The sequence below is a fragment of the Barbus barbus genome, assembly GCF_936440315.1.
Source record: "Barbus barbus genome assembly, chromosome: 2".
Classification (NCBI taxonomy): Eukaryota; Metazoa; Chordata; class Actinopteri; order Cypriniformes; family Cyprinidae; genus Barbus; species Barbus barbus.
The window spans coordinates 43,211,808-43,229,763 of NC_136730.1; the positions used below are offsets into that span (position 1 = coordinate 43,211,808).

The 17,956-nt window shown below is 36.9% G+C and overlaps 1 protein-coding gene across 2 annotated transcripts; it reads right to left on the minus strand.

Annotated features, from left to right (window-relative positions):
• Positions 1-181: 181 nt before the first annotated feature.
• Positions 182-17,836, minus strand: LOC306883368 (coiled-coil domain-containing protein 149-A-like). 2 transcript variants are annotated; one of them, XM_079438567.1, is made up of 12 exons: positions 17,674-17,823; positions 16,296-16,457; positions 16,165-16,203; positions 15,963-16,070; positions 15,221-15,337; positions 14,881-15,053; positions 14,290-14,362; positions 14,105-14,189; positions 13,828-13,972; positions 13,470-13,546; positions 4,146-4,232; positions 182-960 (listed from the first exon to the last, which is right to left on the minus strand). In XM_079438567.1, the coding sequence occupies exons 1-12, from the start codon at positions 17,722-17,724 to the stop codon at positions 521-523; spliced, it is 1,557 nt and encodes a 518-aa protein (XP_079294693.1). In that variant the 5' UTR covers positions 17,725-17,823; the 3' UTR covers positions 182-520. The 2 variants fall into 2 exon arrangements, with proteins under 2 accessions (XP_079294693.1, XP_079294694.1); XM_079438568.1 differs by lacking the exon at positions 4,146-4,232 and having other exon boundaries at positions 17,674-17,836.
• Positions 17,837-17,956: the final 120 nt, after the last annotated feature.

Here is a 17,956-nt window from a genome sequence, read left to right on the forward strand (position 1 = left end):
ATTTAATGTTATTATAGCCTATATTAAATGCACTACATTGCAACTTCATTAATACAATTATTTTTCTTACCGTATGGACAGATTTTTATCTGTGTGTGTTTCAGAATAAAAGACAATATTTTTAAGTCATTTTGCTTCTCAATTAAATATACCTTGATTTAAGAAATATTTGACTTTCGGTCCCATCTGAGTGAATTGTTTATTTTTATTACTCAATGGACAGACATTTTTTCATAGTTTAAAGACTTAATATCTTAAGGTAATTTTGCACATCAATTAAATGTACTCTGATTTAAAAATAATTCAATATTTGTACTGGAAAACAAGACAAAACTACTGAGCAAGAAAATAATTTTTTGCAGTGAATAAGACACAAAACATTGAAAATCAAGGGTTTTCTTTGCCGCAATATGACATTGTATATAATATGGATTGTTTTATAGATTTTTTTATTCAGCTGCTTTGCATCTAAACAATGAATTGCAACATTTAGGCATTTTCAGACCTTCATTTTCCCGTCTTATAACAAAACAGAGTCACTTTGCTCAACAGGCTCCTTCTTAATGGAGGAACCTTCAGGAATGTCTTCAAAGCAAGCTCTCTTCAGTCCCACAGAGGTGTGAAAGTCTGCCTTTTCCCAGGTGGTTTGGTCAAGAGTAACAGGATCCTCCGTCAAAACCTGGCCCTCTTCCACAGCTGGGCTTCCCTCCGTTTCCCGAGCGGAACGTGTTTTTGTGCAAACGCCTGTGTTTTTTTCCACAGGACCCTCCTTCACCTCGGCCCTGACCTGCCCATTAGTCTGCCTCCCAATGTCTGTCCCGCACAAGACGCTCTCCTCCCTGATGTCAGGGGTGACAGGTGCGTCCGCCTCCTCTCCGCCTCCATCTGGACCGGGCCACATGTTATGGCCAGCTGTGTCCTGCTCCCACGGCGACGGCCCTCCTCTTCCTGTCCTGTCATCTGAGTCAATCAGGGGACAGAGAAGATGAATGGTCATTGTGTTAGTGCCATGCTAATGGCACACAGCCCTGCCTGAGCGGCTAATGTGTGATTTACCTCAGCGGTGAAGCTCAGTTAAAAATTCATACTAAGGTGAGCGTGCCGAGCCAAAGACAGAAAACTGAAGATCACAGCGGTTCAATCCAGAGATTTATAACTCTTTTTAGTGGTGCCTGTTAATGCAGTGGTTCTCAAAAAAAAATTTTAGACAATATTCAAAGATATTTCTGGTACTTCTGCTGTAACGACAGCTTGTTTTCAAAGAAATTTAAATAATAATTAAATGTTGTAATTCCATAAATTTGAAGGTACTATATGAGTTCATACTTTTCCTTATCATTTTCAACCTGATGACAAATTTCACAGCTTGTCATACAAAGAAAAATGTATGGAAGCTTGTTCCCACCACAGGATGAAAAAAAAGAGAGAAAGAAAACGTAATAGAGACTTTTTATCTTGCATTCCTGACTTTTTTCTCCCAATTCTGAGTTTACATCTCACAATTCTGATTATTTTTTATCATTTTTTTCTTTGGAACGAACAAAACAAAACAAAGAAAAAACTACCAGTCAAAAGTACTACTAAAAAAGAACTAAAAATACAGCAAAAAAAAAAAAAAAGTAATATTGTGAAATATTACAATTTAAATACCTACGTTATGTTTTAATATATTTTAAAGTGTAATTTATTACTGTGATCAAAGCTGAATTTTCAGAATCATTACTCCATTTTTCAATGATAAAAATAAATCAATGTTTTGTTTTTTTCAGGATTGTTTGATGATTAAAAAGTTTTGTAACACTATAAATGTATTTACTGTCCCTTTTGGTCAATTTAATGCATCTTTGCTGAATAAAAGTATTAAATTCTTAAAGAAGAAAAAAGTCAAGTTGAGCTTTATTGTCATTCTGCTACATGTGGGGACATATACAGGGGGATGAAATGTCATGCCTCGCAGGACCACGATGCTACATAAATACAGACATACAACAATGAAGTAGAAAACACTATAAACCTATACACAACTAACCTACTGACAGATTTAATTGTAATTCACAAATACTGTACATGTGCAAAGAAAGACATTTTGAGTCAGCAGCTGGTTGGGGAACAGTGCAGGATGATTGTAGTGCATGAGCATGTAAACATACATATATTGCTGAGTCTTTTGTGGGATTGTGTACACGCAGCAGTGTGTGTAAAGTGTCTAGTGCACATAGAGGAGGGTGTGTTACTACCGGTGGTTTGTACAGGCCCACTCACCGATGATCTTTGCAGCTGTGTTCACTGTCCGCTGGAGGGTCTTGCGGTCAGCAGCACTGCAGTTCCCGTACCAGACAGTGATGCAGCTGGTCAGCACACTCTCAATGGTGCCCCTGTAGAATGTGGTGAGGATGGGTGGAGGGAGACTTGCCGTGTTTTTGGAGAGTGACATGATGTTAGTGGTCCAGGTGAGATCCTCTGTGATGTGCACCCCCAAGAATTTAGTGCTGCTGACTCTCTCCACAGTCGAGCTGTCGATGGTCAGTGGGGGGTGGGCAACGGAGTTTCTCCTGAAGTCCATCACAACCTCCTTTGTCTTCTCCACATTGAGGGACAGATTGTTTGTGCCACACCATTCAGCCAGCTGTGCCACTTCCTCTCTGTAGTGCGTTTCATCATTGTTGCTGATGAGACCTACCACTGTTGTGTCATCAGCAAACTTGATGTGGTTGGAGCTGAACTTGGCAGTACAGTCGTGGGTCAGCAGTGTGAAGAGCAGCGGGCTGAGCACACAGCCTTGTGGGGCACCTGTGCTCAGTGTTGTAGTGCTCGAGGTGTTGTTGCCGACACGGCCTGATTGAGGACTTCCGGTTAGAATGTCCAGGATCCAATTACAAAGGGAATTGTTAAGGCCCAGCAGGTTTAGTTTATTTATGAGCTGTTGTGGGATTATTGTGTTGAATTCCGAGCTGAAGTCAATGAACAGCATTCTAACATAGGAGTCTTTATTTTCTGGGTGGGTAAGAGCCAGGTGGAGGGTGGAGGAAATTGCATCGTCCGTAGAGCGGTTTGGACGGTATGCAAACTGGAGCGGGTCGAGTGTGTTGGGGAGGCTGGTTTTGATGTTGTGCATGACTAGCCTCTCAAAGCGCTTCATCATGATTGGAGTCAGTGCTATGGGACGGTAGTCATTTAGAAAAAAGAAAAACACCTCACGCTTTTGAATGGTAGTGTATCACGGTTTCCACAAATATATTCAGCGCACAGCTGTTTTCAACATTGATAATTAGCAAATCAGTATATTAGAATGATTTCTGAAGATCATGTGACACTGAAGACTGGAGTAATGATGCTGAAAATTCAGCTTTGATCACAGAAATCAATTACATTTTTAAACAAATAGAAAAGAGTTGTTAAATTGTAATAATACTTCACAACATTACTGTTTTTACTGCATTTTTGATCAAACAAATGCAGCTTTGGTGAGCAGAAGAGACTTCTTTCAAAAACTGAACTATTCCAAACTTCTAGCTGGTACTGTAAGTGTTATGAGACTCAATGCTAATGTCCAATTCTAATCTACAATGAATTATTAATTATACTCCTTATACATTTAAACAGAAGCCACATACAAAGCGTGTATCTGGAACATTAAGTTTCAAATATCACACATGCAAATAAAACACACACAACAAAAGGCATCCAGCTGGGAGAAGAGCATGACGGCCTGACAGTTTTTAGTTCTGCCTCCGTCTGCTTCACCGCAGCCTATTCTGCTGAATTACTGACCCATTTTGGAGAGCATTCTGCTAAAAGGTTAAACACCGCATGCGGCTTATTTGTGGGATAACGGGAACCCCAAATACTGCTTTACGCAGCTGCATCCATATTTATGGGGCAGTGCCGACTGAAAAACACGCCCCAAAAGTTGGTGAATGTCAGCAAACGAGAATTCACTAGCATTTGCCAAATGCCACGGCATTTGAGAGGGATTGGACGGTCAGCCGGTTTGACCAATGAGAGCAAGCGTGAAGGATCGGTGTGATAGTGAAGAGACAGGAGGGGTGGGCCGCTCAGAGAATTAGCTAATTATAGCTCTGCAGCCTTTTGGCGGGACGATTAGTAAGTGGCAGATTTGGTTACACACAATTACACCGGCTCACCTGCAGCGGGTCGTGGGTTAGTGGTTTTCTGTGGACGGTCGATGGAGGACAGAGGAGCGGCGCTCAGAGCGATGGCATCTCTGCCTCCTGTTGAACATCACAGAGACCAGACTTCACCATTTACAAAAGACTTAGCAATGTATGGGTGTAGAATTATTGCATAATTCCAAATAAATAGAATGAGATCCACAAATAAATGAATTAAATTCACAAAAAAAAAAAAAGATAAATATAAAAACAAATATCTTTTTATGTCACAAACACAACTTTTCCAGGCATTCATTTGTGAATCGCGTACTGTGCATTTGTAGATCGCCGCACGCATTTGTGGATCGGCCGCTGTGCATTTGTGGATTTTGAAACATTTCTAGCATCAAAAGACGCAGATAATCCACAAAAAATTCATGGACTCCACCCACCGTCTACTCAAGCCAATCAGATAACAGCCTCACTTTGCTGACCAATCGTAGCATGTTCTCGCTCTAACAATCACGTTTTGCTTTACAATCTGGGTGGTCTCGTGGTCCTGAAACAACTTCATTAATCTGCATTGGCTCAAATAGGAAATATAAGGGCAATACAAATTGGTACAGTAAAAGATGTTTAAAATTGGATTTCTTTATATCATTAGATTGTGTATCAAGCCAAGCCAACAGTATTATATTTCATGTGCCTTTGAAAATGCCAGAGAAACAGCTCTTTAAATCACGGCTATGGGAACATCGCTATACTGGATACAAAGGCTTATGGAAGCGTCAATAATAACTGACTACTAAATAACTGGATTCATCCTCATGATAAACATGATAAAGCAGGGTTTTTATTTACATCCAATCCCAGTACACGCTGCAGTGATGCTGAGGCTGCTACCCAGGTGGTAATTTGGGCCCATATTTGATATCATACATGTTATTATGCCCTATATTTGTCACGGCGATTGTGCTTTAAAGGCTGAATAAGGCATTGTGCCATGTCTTATGCCATGTCTACTCTACTCGCTGTCTCGCTGCAACAGCTGAAACTGCAACTAGACGCATTAAAAGCAAATGTGCGAATCGTTTGTCCTTCATCGCGTCGCACATCGTCCAGTGTAGACCGTATCGCTGATTATAATGATTTCTATTTGCTTTGGACGCATCGCGAGAGTATTACTGATGATGCTCGGGATCTGTGAATGATCAGAAGTTGTGTATAATCCTGAGTTATCCTCATTCACTGATCCTGATGGAAATATAAAGAAGCCTTACACTCCAACAATCTTTTGGAGACAGGACAGGAAACAGCACTTCAGCGCCATTTGAACGAAGTGTCCATAGAATGCAGTTCTACACCTAAACTTAGCCCTCACAGGAGACTTTGTGCATCTTGAGATTTTCAATAAAACACCATTTAGTATTTTTTAAGCATTTTGAATTACGGGGACATAGGCAGTGTCCTCATAAACCACCTTCATATTGTAATACCTCTGTCATACCCATGTCATTATACAAATTTGTGTCCTCATAAACCACATAAACATGCACACACACACATATAATTTTGTGTAAAAATAGATGGATTGTAAGCCTTATAAAAATGACAAAATATGTAATTTTGTAAAATTCTATAAATATATTTAGCATTTAATTTTAAAATTATTCAAATTTAAGTTATGATAGTTTTTAAAATAATTTTACAAATTAAAATTTATATTTATAATGATATATGATGTATGCAATTATGCAAAATAATAATAAATGTATTTTGTACATGTAAAAACATTTATTTAATGTCATTTTAATTCTATTACAGAGTATCTGGCTTAAGACTTCTCCGAGTAAGATGTGTGCAAATGATGTGGTATAAAGATGCAATGTTGCATAAAAGCAGCACAAAAACTTGCAGTTGTGAACCACCAATAGTGCCTGGTTTCAGACGGCACTGATGCTGCCTTGTTTCTCTGTAAATGAAACAGCAAAAAAGCAGCATTAAACTTTATCAATAGACTGAACTAAATATTTGATATACAATTTCAAATATATGTTCTGTTCACAGATCTAATTCAATAGTTCTATATTCATACTTAATCTGTGTAAATTTGCAGCATCTAACAGTCAAAGGTGTGTAAAAACGCCTTCCTCTGATTCTGTTTCTGTTCTGCCTTTGCACAATAAAGACGACAAGATGTGACGAGAGAAAATAATTGCTCTGGAGGGTTTCAGTGGTCAGTGATGAATCCAAAATCTCACTCAAACACAAAAATATTCACAGCTCTCCCACACAAAAGCTGACATTTTTATAGCGGCACGTATGTAGAGTGAAATGGATCAGACGGACCACATGCGCTCGCACACAGGAAGACTACAGTCGCCCTCATCTGTCTTCATTAGTACTGGCTGCATGCATCACAGGTTAATGCCATATGTTTCCCACAGGGGACTGAGCACTATATGCAGGAGCCATCGTGACACCGTCCACCAATGTCTGATCCGTTTACACAACGCTTTCTAGGGCCACTATGCTATGAAATATAATACACAGGAGAGTCACGTAGTGAACAGAAACTATAGCTGCACTGCGTTTGAGAGATGTTCAAGATGGATTATAAACCTTGTAGTGACCACAAAAAGTATTTAAAGTTACATTTAGCCCTATATATCCTACTGTCATGTTTGATAAGCAAATTTCTAAAAGATCAACATGATCAAACTTTGCTGAAAACCTGATGCACACAATCTACTGTCATGCCCTCTGTCGTCTGATTGATAGTTTATTAACAACTCTAAAAGTGCTGATCTTCTTAGCTGGTAAAACATCTGTGTTGAATCACCCAATAATAAAATGTGATATTCTGTAGTTTTGTCTCATATTCATCTTTTAGTCATATTTGTAATGTATTCACTCCACAGCCAACAGAGCAATTTTGTCTTTACTGTTAGGGACACTCCATGTAAATCTATACAGAAATTCTCCTAGATTGACAGCTGACAGCAGCCGTGGGCTCCATATGGTCCTCTGGACTTCTTGAAGACCTCGAGAGGCTTTATTTTTAAGAGGCACTGAAATGACGATGCACACTCAACTTTCTTTGTTTGAAAAGGTCATTGGTGTGTTATGGAGAGCGGCGTCTGAGCTAATTAAAAAGTCAGGCTAATTCAGTATGCCGAACAGCATGGAGCTTCACTGCGGCTGCTTCACAGACCGCTGTGCAAAGCAGGATGGATGGATGCGAGGCGAACCCCACCTGGCAGCTGCCCATCCATCCATTCATTCACTGCCTGTCCCGCCGCTCACTGGGGAGCAAAACCATCTAGTTTTATGGACCAACCGAGCTTTGAGTCACGTCGTACGGCTCGGAGGCCACAGAAGTCGCCGCTGAATTCCTCTTGTGGTGACTTCTGGCAAACTTCAAACAAGAAATGATCTCTCTCACTCGTTGTTTTGTCATTGCGATGGCAGGTAAAACGAGTCGTGAGGGGAAAACAAGTTTAAGTCAGACAGGCTGTTCTGACAGGAAACAAGGAAACAAGTACAGACTGTCACCTAAACAGACAACAAGAAAAGAAGGACGAGGACATCCAAAACGCTTCTGTTTTCTCTCTGGAAATAAAGGTGCACTCATTTTGTTCCCTTGTGAGAAATAAGAACACTTTAGCATGCTTTTAAAAGGAGCACTTATTATGGGGATAATATAGTAAAAAACAATATACTGAATTTAATGTTTTTGGACATTAATTGCAATTAAATGAAAATCTGTTATATCTTAAGTTTATAATAAATGCAATTAGCTGAACTTTAGAGTGCATTTTGAGACACTTAAGTGCATTTTCATATGTAATTTCATAATTACTTCTTTCGCTTGTGAAATATCAATCATTTATGGTAAACTAAAATACATTTTAGTTATGTATTTAAATGTATTTGTTAAATAACATTTGTTATGATGAAGTTGTGTTTAAAATATATAAACTTTAAAATAACACAATATAGTTAAAATTATATTTAAGTACTTTACATTTTCTTTAGTATGTTAGCAAACACTTAAAAATAAGAGTACTTCTATAAAACACAACAAAAGATTATTAAAACATCTTTTATAAAACTTTTAATTAGATATTATTAAAAAATGGGCACTTTTTAAAAGTGTACTTAAGTGTGTTAAGAAACATACCCCCGGTTTCACAGGCAATGCTTAAACCTAATCCCGAACTAAAATATAAATCTGAGCGGTTTCAACTGAAAGAATCTTGCACTGACTGATCTTAAAACATATCAGTGCCTTTGTTTTGTCTCAAGACGCACACCAGTAATGTTTTCTTCTAAAGCCGGGCTCACACTGTGCGATTTTTAATAATCTTTTGCGATTGCTGCTTGTCACACTGTACGAACATGATCCCCATGTCAGACTGTAGGATCTCAGTTGTCTTAATGTCAGACTGTACGACAGTCAAGACGCGATAAAAACGGACGTACTCAAGAAGACTTGTCTGGAGTTTTACGTCATCAATACGTGACCCGCGTTCTCTCGCTATAATGGTAGCTAGCAAACAACAGCAACGTGTAGCGTTAGTTTTATTAATTACATGCCTTGATGTTAAAAAAAAAAAAAAAAAACGAAAAAGACGACGTGTGTGGAGCAAGTCATGGCTGGGCAAAAGAGGGCTTTATGGACTTCCAGTTCTACAGAGCGAACTTGAGGTAATTTTGTTATTCGAGTTTAAACATCCTGCCCCTTAATAAATAAACTAAGTAAACTTTACGTTGTACATATATTGTTTTTTACAAATAATGAATGGTTTGAAGTTGTCGCGCTAATTGCGTCATCAAGTTCAGTGCTCCTATTGGTTCTTGGTTTGACGGTCGTCGTAGGAGATGTCACACTGCAGGAAAGTGTCTGAAATCTTCTGACACTGCCAGAATTTAATCGGAGGAAAAAAATGATCGCAACGGCCATTAATCGGCTGTCGGTGAACATGTCAAACCAGCGATCTAGACAACCGATTTTAGCCTAGGATTATAGGAATCTTTTAGGATGTTAGGATTTTCAAAATTTGTCTCAGACGAACAAATCGTGGCCAAAATCGCACAGTGTGAGCCGGGCTTAAGGCATGTTTATAAAAAATTAAATCTCCCAATTGAACTATGGTCTAATCCTGGTTTAGTCTAATCCCTGTCTGTGAAACCAGGCCACAGTCACGTCTCGCTTTAAGTCACTTATAGTCTTTTATTTCAATAATATTGCGTTATCTGCAAGTACAGTTCTTAAAAAATAAATTGTAAAGAAGTACAGAATAAGTGCACAATTAAGCACATTGTATTGTCATGTTGGCCAATATGCCTTGTACTGACACCTACTGGCATGGAGGAAGCTTCACACAAAATCATTAATTATCAATGCAGTATTAAACAATGATTTATTTATTTTGTGAACTTGGGCCTGTACCGTGATGGTAGCTGAACAAATTCAGAGTTACAGGATTAGTTTCGAGGTGACAAAACCAAACCACTCCAATCAGGCTTTGTTGGTACCATGATGCTGATCATCAACTTTCTTTGTCAACCCAGGCTGAGTTTGTGGACTAAGTGCACATGAATGTGTGACATCACTGGCAAACAACCAATCACAAGCCTTGCAACACAAAGCAAGGCTGATTTACTTTAAGAGACCCAACGAGATTCAAAACTAAAGGTTAAAGTATTTGCTAAAGGTTAAGAGATTGAAGAATATGACAAATTTAAATGTCATGAAAGAGGACAAATAAAAACGTATCTTGCTCTATCAGTGCAGTCACAAGTGAAACTTGTTAAGTTAGTTTCTACATTTGAAAATATATAGCGATAGAGACTCGAACATGTAAGGTCATTTTTAAAATAGTGTTATCTATTGATCCAACAGCTCATTTACATTACATATGATCTGTATATATTCATATTCATTTAAAATACATGATTTATAATAACTGTTAAACTAATAATAATATAAATCATATTTTATATGATTTATATAATTAGTATAACTAAGTAATTATCATTAAAGCCAGACTTTTTTGTGTGTGTGTTTATTTATTTATTTATTTTTTAGTACTAGTGACCTTTAATTTGGAGCAAGAGAAACTGGGGGAGTGACTTTTTTGTGTGAGACACTTTGCTCACATCTGATTGGTCCAATTCCAGTTTGAGATCATAACCTGCCCTGGAGCAGGTAAGCCGTGGAGTGTAAGTTACTATGGCAATGAACGCAGCTAAAAGCCAAGCCACTTTCATGGTTCATAAAAGCTAGGATTGGTGCAAACTAAACTGAAACTTCCCGGCTAGCCAGCTAATACAGCTTCATGGTACAGGCCCCAAATGGCCAAGTGGATATCAACATAAAGCAAGTATAATTTGGGTGGTCACGTGATCTCAACATGTCTCACTCACTTCATGTAAAATAAATATATTTTTATTTTTTTTAAATAGTGCTGTCAAATGATTAATCGCATCCAAAATAAGTTTTTGTTTATATAATATATGTGTGTACAGTGTATATTTATTATGTATATATAAACACACACACACATACAGTATATTTTGAAAATACTTATATTAATATAATTTATATTACATATAAATCTATTTAATATATAAACAAAATATTTTTCTGAAATATATGCATGTGTGTGTATTTATATGTACATAATAAATATACACAGCACACATACATATGTTATGTAAACAAAAAAATATATTTTGGATGCGATTAATCATTTGACAGCACTATTTTTAAGTCTTCATCTCATACGAGTGCACATCACTTTACCCAAAGTACTATTCATTCAAACTATTTAATGAGGAAAAATTAGAGAGTGCACCTTTAATTGATTTCTCCTGTTGATTTCTGCAAGGCCACTGACGTGCCATTCGATCACGTTCATACACTGAGCTGTGATCCTCTCTCTCATCCACAAAGTTCCCTAATAATACCACATTCCCCAAATGTGTTTGTAATGTGGGCAATCAGTTTCAGTAATGGATGCTTGTCAGTTTTATGGTGGCAGAACCACAGTCTTGTGACATGTGAGCATCTGTGCTTCAGTCGAAGTGCTTTTCTACCCTCGTGTGGACGGAGACTGTAAGCACTTCTCTTGAAGCTGGAACTTTTTTTAGAAAAGTAGGCATTTGTGGATACTTGTTAAATGGTCCATATTAGTAATTAAGTACGGACTTTGAAACTAAACTAAAATCTGTACATTAGTGGTGCTTTGCCAAGTCAAGCATCACTATTAGTAATACTCATACTTAGGTTAGTGATTTGAAACAACCCCTAACTGGAAGATTACGGTGTGCTATTACTTTTGTGATTACAGATTTTGCCTGGTAGGCAGTAAAATGGAAGAAATAGGGGCAGAAACCAAATCAAACAATTTCAGAGAGATTTAAATAAAAGTCTTAGGCAATAACCCTGAATTAAAGGAATGGTTCACCCAAAAATAAATATTTTGCTTAAAATGTACTCATCCTCAGACCATCCAGATTTGGAGAAATGCAGCATTGCATCACTTGCTCACCAGTGGATCATCTGCAGTGAATGGGTGCCGTCAGAATGAGAGTCCAAACAGCTGATAAAAACATCACAATAATCCACACCACTCCATTACAAGTAATGCAATGCTACATTTCTCCAAATTTGTTCTGATGAAGAAACAAACTCATCTACATCTTGGATGGTCTGAGGGTGAGTAAATACTCAGCACATTTCCATTTTTGGGTGAACTATTCCTTTATTAATTTACCCATCAACACAATGGGTTTAAATACAATAACAGGAGTCGGTGACAGTTCTCAGCGTGGTTCAGAAAGCTAGCATCACTGTCACATGATCGACTGATTCTGGCTGCTTCTTGACTCTGAGGAATAGCTGACGAGTGATTTCACAAATCGCTGTCAGTCGTCCCATATATTTTTGGAAGGAAGCTGGCGTTTACCACAGACATTGACAAATGCGGCGTGAATGCATTTATTCGTAATACATTAACGTCCCATCTGAATACCTGCTAATGGATAAAAAGTAATGGGAGTAGCTACGAGTACTGCTTGTTAATAATGAAATATCTGAACATTCTGTGCCGATTCTTAATGAGTGCTTCACATAAGATACCTAGATGCCTTCAGATTATTCTGAATGTTCATAATCAGTTCATATGGGAGTCGTCAAAACTGCTGATATTTGTAAACCGTGTACAATGACAAATTTATTTTAATATTTTTTTTATAACTGAAGTACATCTGTATATGTAGTTTCATAATTACTTCTATTGTCTTTGAAATATGGTTAAAGTACCGCTGAATGTCCTGATAAGCATTTATGATTACTACAATATATTTTAATATCATTTCTATTGCATCTTGTATCTCAGATATTTACATATTTGTGACCCTGGACCACAAAACCAGTCATATTTATCATCTGAAAGCTGAATAAATAAGCTTTTCATGGATGTATGGTTTGTTAGGATCGGACAATATTTGGCTGAGATACAACTATTTGGAAATCTGGAATCTGAGGGTGCAAAAAAAAATCTAAATATTGAGAAAATCTCCTTTAAAGTTGTTCAAATTAAGTTCTTAGCAATGCATATTACTAACCAAAAATGAAGTTTTTATATATTTACGGTTGGAAATTTACAAAATATCTTCATGGAACATAATCTTTACTTAATATCCTAATGATTTTTGGCATAAAAGGAAAATGGATCATTTTGACCCATACAATGTATTGTTGGCTATTTCTACAAATATACCTGTGCTACTGACGACTGCTTTTGTGATCCAGGGTCACATTTTTGAAATTGCACATCTGTAATCATGACATTCTAATTTAATATTTTTAAAATATATTAACTTTACCCTTCGGTTTCATACAAGGCTTAAGCCTAATCCTAGACTAAAATGCATGTCTGGGCTATTTCAACTGAAAGAAACTTGCACTGAGCAATCTTAAAATATGCTAGATTCATTGTTTTGCCTCAAGATGCACACCAGTAATGTTTTTATCTAAGGCATATTTATAAAAGCTACTTAAATGTCTTAATTGAACTATGGCTAAATTCTGGCTTAACTTCTGTGAAACCGTGTCATATTGAATAAAACCTCTGAGCTACAGTCAAGAATGACACTTCAAACCAAACTGTTAGTTTATTAGGTACTAGAATATCAATACTTGGATTCAATGCTACAATATTACCCTACAAACAAAAAGATTGATAGGTAGGCCTATAGGGGTAAAAATGATAACTAACACTAGCCAAAAAGAACAACATCAACAAATGGAAACGGAAAGCACAAAACAATGTGAACAACACTCACCTGGGAGACTCCAAAGTCCAGAAATTTCCAGAGTCTTTAACTTTCTCTCCAAATCAGCAACTCGGTTTCCCAGAATTCTTTAAGGCACAATACATTCACTCAATACAGATTTGACATTTTTCTCTCAAAACTGTGTATAAAACCTGCAGGTATTAAGCTATTTGAATGTACACTTTAAAAAAAAAAGATTACTGGAGTACATTTTACACGAAAACACAATTGTAAACTTTCACATTTAATTCGATTTTACTTGCAGCTTCTTTACAATTAACTGTGAAATCTGCTTTCAGTTTCTGTGTGAAAATGGTTTCCATACCAAATGTTTTGCAATAATGTGCAAAAACAGTTACACACAAACCTGTTGGTCTGTCTTTGGTGTTGAATGATTATGTTCTTCTCATGAATGGTCTCCAGTAAGGCTGTCGCTAGAGACTTCAGGTCTGCGATAGACTGAGGTGTGGCTGGTAAACTGCACCTATTGTCCTCTGACAAAAAACCCTGCACTGCAAACAGCAGGAATAAAGCTGTGAATAAATCTACACGAGTGAATGCACTCATATGACATGCTGAACAGTTAGTTGTTAGTTCAGTTCTTTAAGCTTCCAAAGAAAAAAGCAATCACATGACCTGAGCACCTTGTTTAGGAGACAGGACTCCAGAAAGAGCGCTGCTTTTAGACTTGCCACCGATCTCAGTGTTTCTTCTGCGATCCAGAGCGGTCTATAAGAAATCCAGGAAGACAGCGATAATGCAAATACGGTGAAATATTACAATACAATATAAAAGCTGACTTAATCCTGATTAATAAATATATTAATACCTTATATTTTTGTATGTTACTCTTCAACAGACCGACCTCCTCTTGAACTTGTTTGAACCTCTCTTGCAAGTACCTGCAATACAACACAACCTTCTGTTGCATAACAAACTCAAAATTGTGTATGATCAGCAAATCAAAAGTATGTGTGATTAAATAAGCAATCCAATTAAAACTCTGGAATAAGGGATTGTTCCCCCTAAAGCCTAATGAAAAATCTCAAAACCAGCTTCCAATGTTTTATTTGGTTTTTGACAGGTGCTTTCTGGTCACTAGCTAGTCATGGCTGTTCAAAATGACCAATCAGCAGCTAAAATGGTAGTTAGACCTGGTAGTCCTCCATTAACCAGCAATAAACCAGCTACCATGGTTCAAACACCAGTATTAGCATTTTAATGTGGCCATTTCGCCCGTGGTTCTTCACTAGTGGTCCGGGTCCCCTAGGGGACCTCAGCAAACTGAAAATATGACACATAATTATTTAATTATTCAAATATTGTTGTGGACAATGAGGAGGCCTTGGAGTCAAAATGATTGGGAACCACAGCATTAAACACAATGAAGATCAGACGAGCTACAGTAACACTCCCTGACTTGTTCTCCATGCAGAGCGCATCCACGTCGATAATGCGTTTCTCCTGGCCGCCCAAGATGTGGTTCAGCTCGAGGTTGAGTCGCTTGGCCTTCTCCTTAAACACGGTCCTCTCTACCTTTATATCCTGCAGTTCATCGCTCAGCGTCTTCAGACTGTGTTCAAGTTCATCTCTCTTAAAAAAAATAAAAATAAATGGTACCAGTAGATATTCTTACAAAGTGCTGTATTTCAATTTCTATCATTATATTGAAAATATCATTAGGACAGATTCACCAAACCTGGAGAAGTGCAATAAAGGAGGATGGGAATCATAAAAAACCTAAAGATATAAAAACGCACATGCAATGCCGCTTTCTCCAGCTGCCTGACCAGATCCTCGCGCTCATGAGCAGGGAAATGTCTGACCCCGACTTCATCGTCCCCAAGCCTCTGTTTGGTGATGGTCATTCTTAACAGCTATGAAGGGAAGAAGACAACAGGGATGTGAAAAGCGTATTATATATTTGTATATCATTAGCCATGTTTCCATATTTCCATCCACGTATTTTTATGCACATTTTGTGAAAAAAAAAAAAAATGGATGGAAATTTCAAGATTTGTAAAATGTGCCTAAAATGTACCTGAGGTGGACAATTTTTTAATTTTGTAAAAAAAATAAAAACCTGCATACACTACAACGAAAAGACATTTATCACATAAATTCTTGGATGCACAAAAAAAAAACTCTTGTGACTTTGCTTCAACAGATCATATGATTGCACAACTGGACAGCATCTCAAATATTGTTTTAGTTGTTTTGAAATGCCTTCCGTGATCAAAACTCTCACACAATTGCTTACCTAAACATCAGCCAACCGAATGCAAAAATAACATAAGTGTTAGTTATTGCGCAAATCATTGATCATGTGAAAAAAAAGTCACAGGCTTTCCTCTCTTGCTGCAACTTTTTATTATTTTATTGCTGATACTTTGTGCCATTTTCACAGGAAATGGCAATTCTGTGCTAACTAACACTTGGGATGGAAGCAGAGCTTAATTTGCTAACGTTTATGTGATATCCAAAGTTTTATCATTTCTTTACCTTATTGTCTCCCTGTGTCTCAGTGAGTCTCTGAGTCAGTTCCTTTATCTCTTCAGCAAGCTGCTTATTTTTCTCCCTTGAATTCATCAACAACTGAGCCAGACTGACCTGAGAGAGAGAGAGAGAGAAAGACATAAAAACAGAGAAAAGAAGACAGCGATGACCTGCGAGAACTGGTGAAATATCACAATCATCAACTGACCTGATTACGTTTTTCTGGGGGAAGCGAAGAGTCACCATCCTGAAATTCATTATAAAACATATCGATGAACTATGAAGCCAAGAAACTTTTAAATATCAATATTAATGCATAGTAAGCATACAAAGACACACAATCAGTTCCCTGTATCTCTTCTTCAAGCTCTGGTGTGTCTCTCGCAGCTGGTTGGCCATCAGCTTGTACTGGTCTCTCTCCTGCTGACAGCTGTCCAGCTCTTTGGACAGAATGAGGAGGGCATCCTTCTTGCTCTCCATCTTACGTTTGCATATCAAGAACTAAAGTCACAAAAGTACAAAAAATTTAAAAGCATTATAATTAAGCTATATTTATATTGGCTATATTCACTTTTTAGTACTAGGATATGACAAAATGTTTCGTTGCCCACACAGTTAAAAAAACAAAAATTATATATATATATATATATATATATATATATATATATATATATATATATATATATAAAATGGCCAAAATATATTTTAAATATGCTATAACTGTCAATAAAATATTTTTTAAATCGTAAATGTTTAATTTCAACCTTCATATTCCTAATATTGTACGGTTTACTTTGACATTAACTCTCCGTAGGACATTTAATTATAACAAGGCAGTAAGTGTACTGTATGATTGATATGATATTTTGAAAAGGAACCAGAACAACCAAGATGCACAAGATACAAAACTGCTTTAAACACTTTTTGACAATTCATAATAAGGGATACAATATCATGCTTTGATGATAACACATAGTTTTATAATCAACAGTATAATTTCCAGTTTAAAATAATATATTTTTAAATGCTTTTAAAATATATTTTCAAAAATATACAAAAAAATATATATAATTGTAAAAAATAACCTATATTTTGGTAAATATGCTTTGAAATATATTTTAGCAAATTTAGCCATGTTTGTGTATTTTCAGATATATTTAAAAATATTTACTTTTTTTATAATTTTTTTTACAGTATGTGCCATAAAAACACATCTCATTCAAACTGAAAACAAGAAAATTAAGCAAACCGATATTCATTCATGACGTTTAATATTTTGGCTGTCATCACTATATATATTTGCATTAATTCAGAAATATGAGCAAAATCCTAAATGTTCACCAGTGGTTCTGGGCCTCAGCCAAATTACAATATGAAGCAAACCAAGCATTAAAATAAGCTAAACAACTAAAAATCAATATATTTCTCATTTCAATTCACCCTCTCAACTGTTTCTTTCTCTTATAAGAACTATAAGGATCCCCATGGTCTTTGAAAACCTTTAGTCTATTTATATAAGGTACTTTTTCACCCCTTTAAACACAAAATGCATAAATTCAGATTAATAAATACAGCTAAAGCACGCCACCAAAGCACATGTGATTGCATGTAATGCATCAAACACTAGTATATTATGTATCTTTGTTGAGTTGGCAGGTGCCATATGGAAACAGCATCATCTTCATCATCTGTCGTGTTATAATAAAGCAGATCTCACCTCGTTCACTAAACCTTGCCAGTCGCTTTCACTTCGTTTGGACGAGGTCATCTCTTCCGATGATATAATGTTTGTAAATGAAAGCTGTCGCTTGCTTTCTGAAGACTGAGAGCAGAAGTTCAGCTTCCTCTCAGCACTGTTTACTCTGGGTCAGCTGGTGCACAAGATCCGGGTTTATCCAACTCAACCAGCAGAGATATTCACAATATTAGTGCGGGCGGCGACGAGAAACTGTCCATTTTAAACAATGTGCATATAAAAGGGTATAGTTTCTTTTTATTGT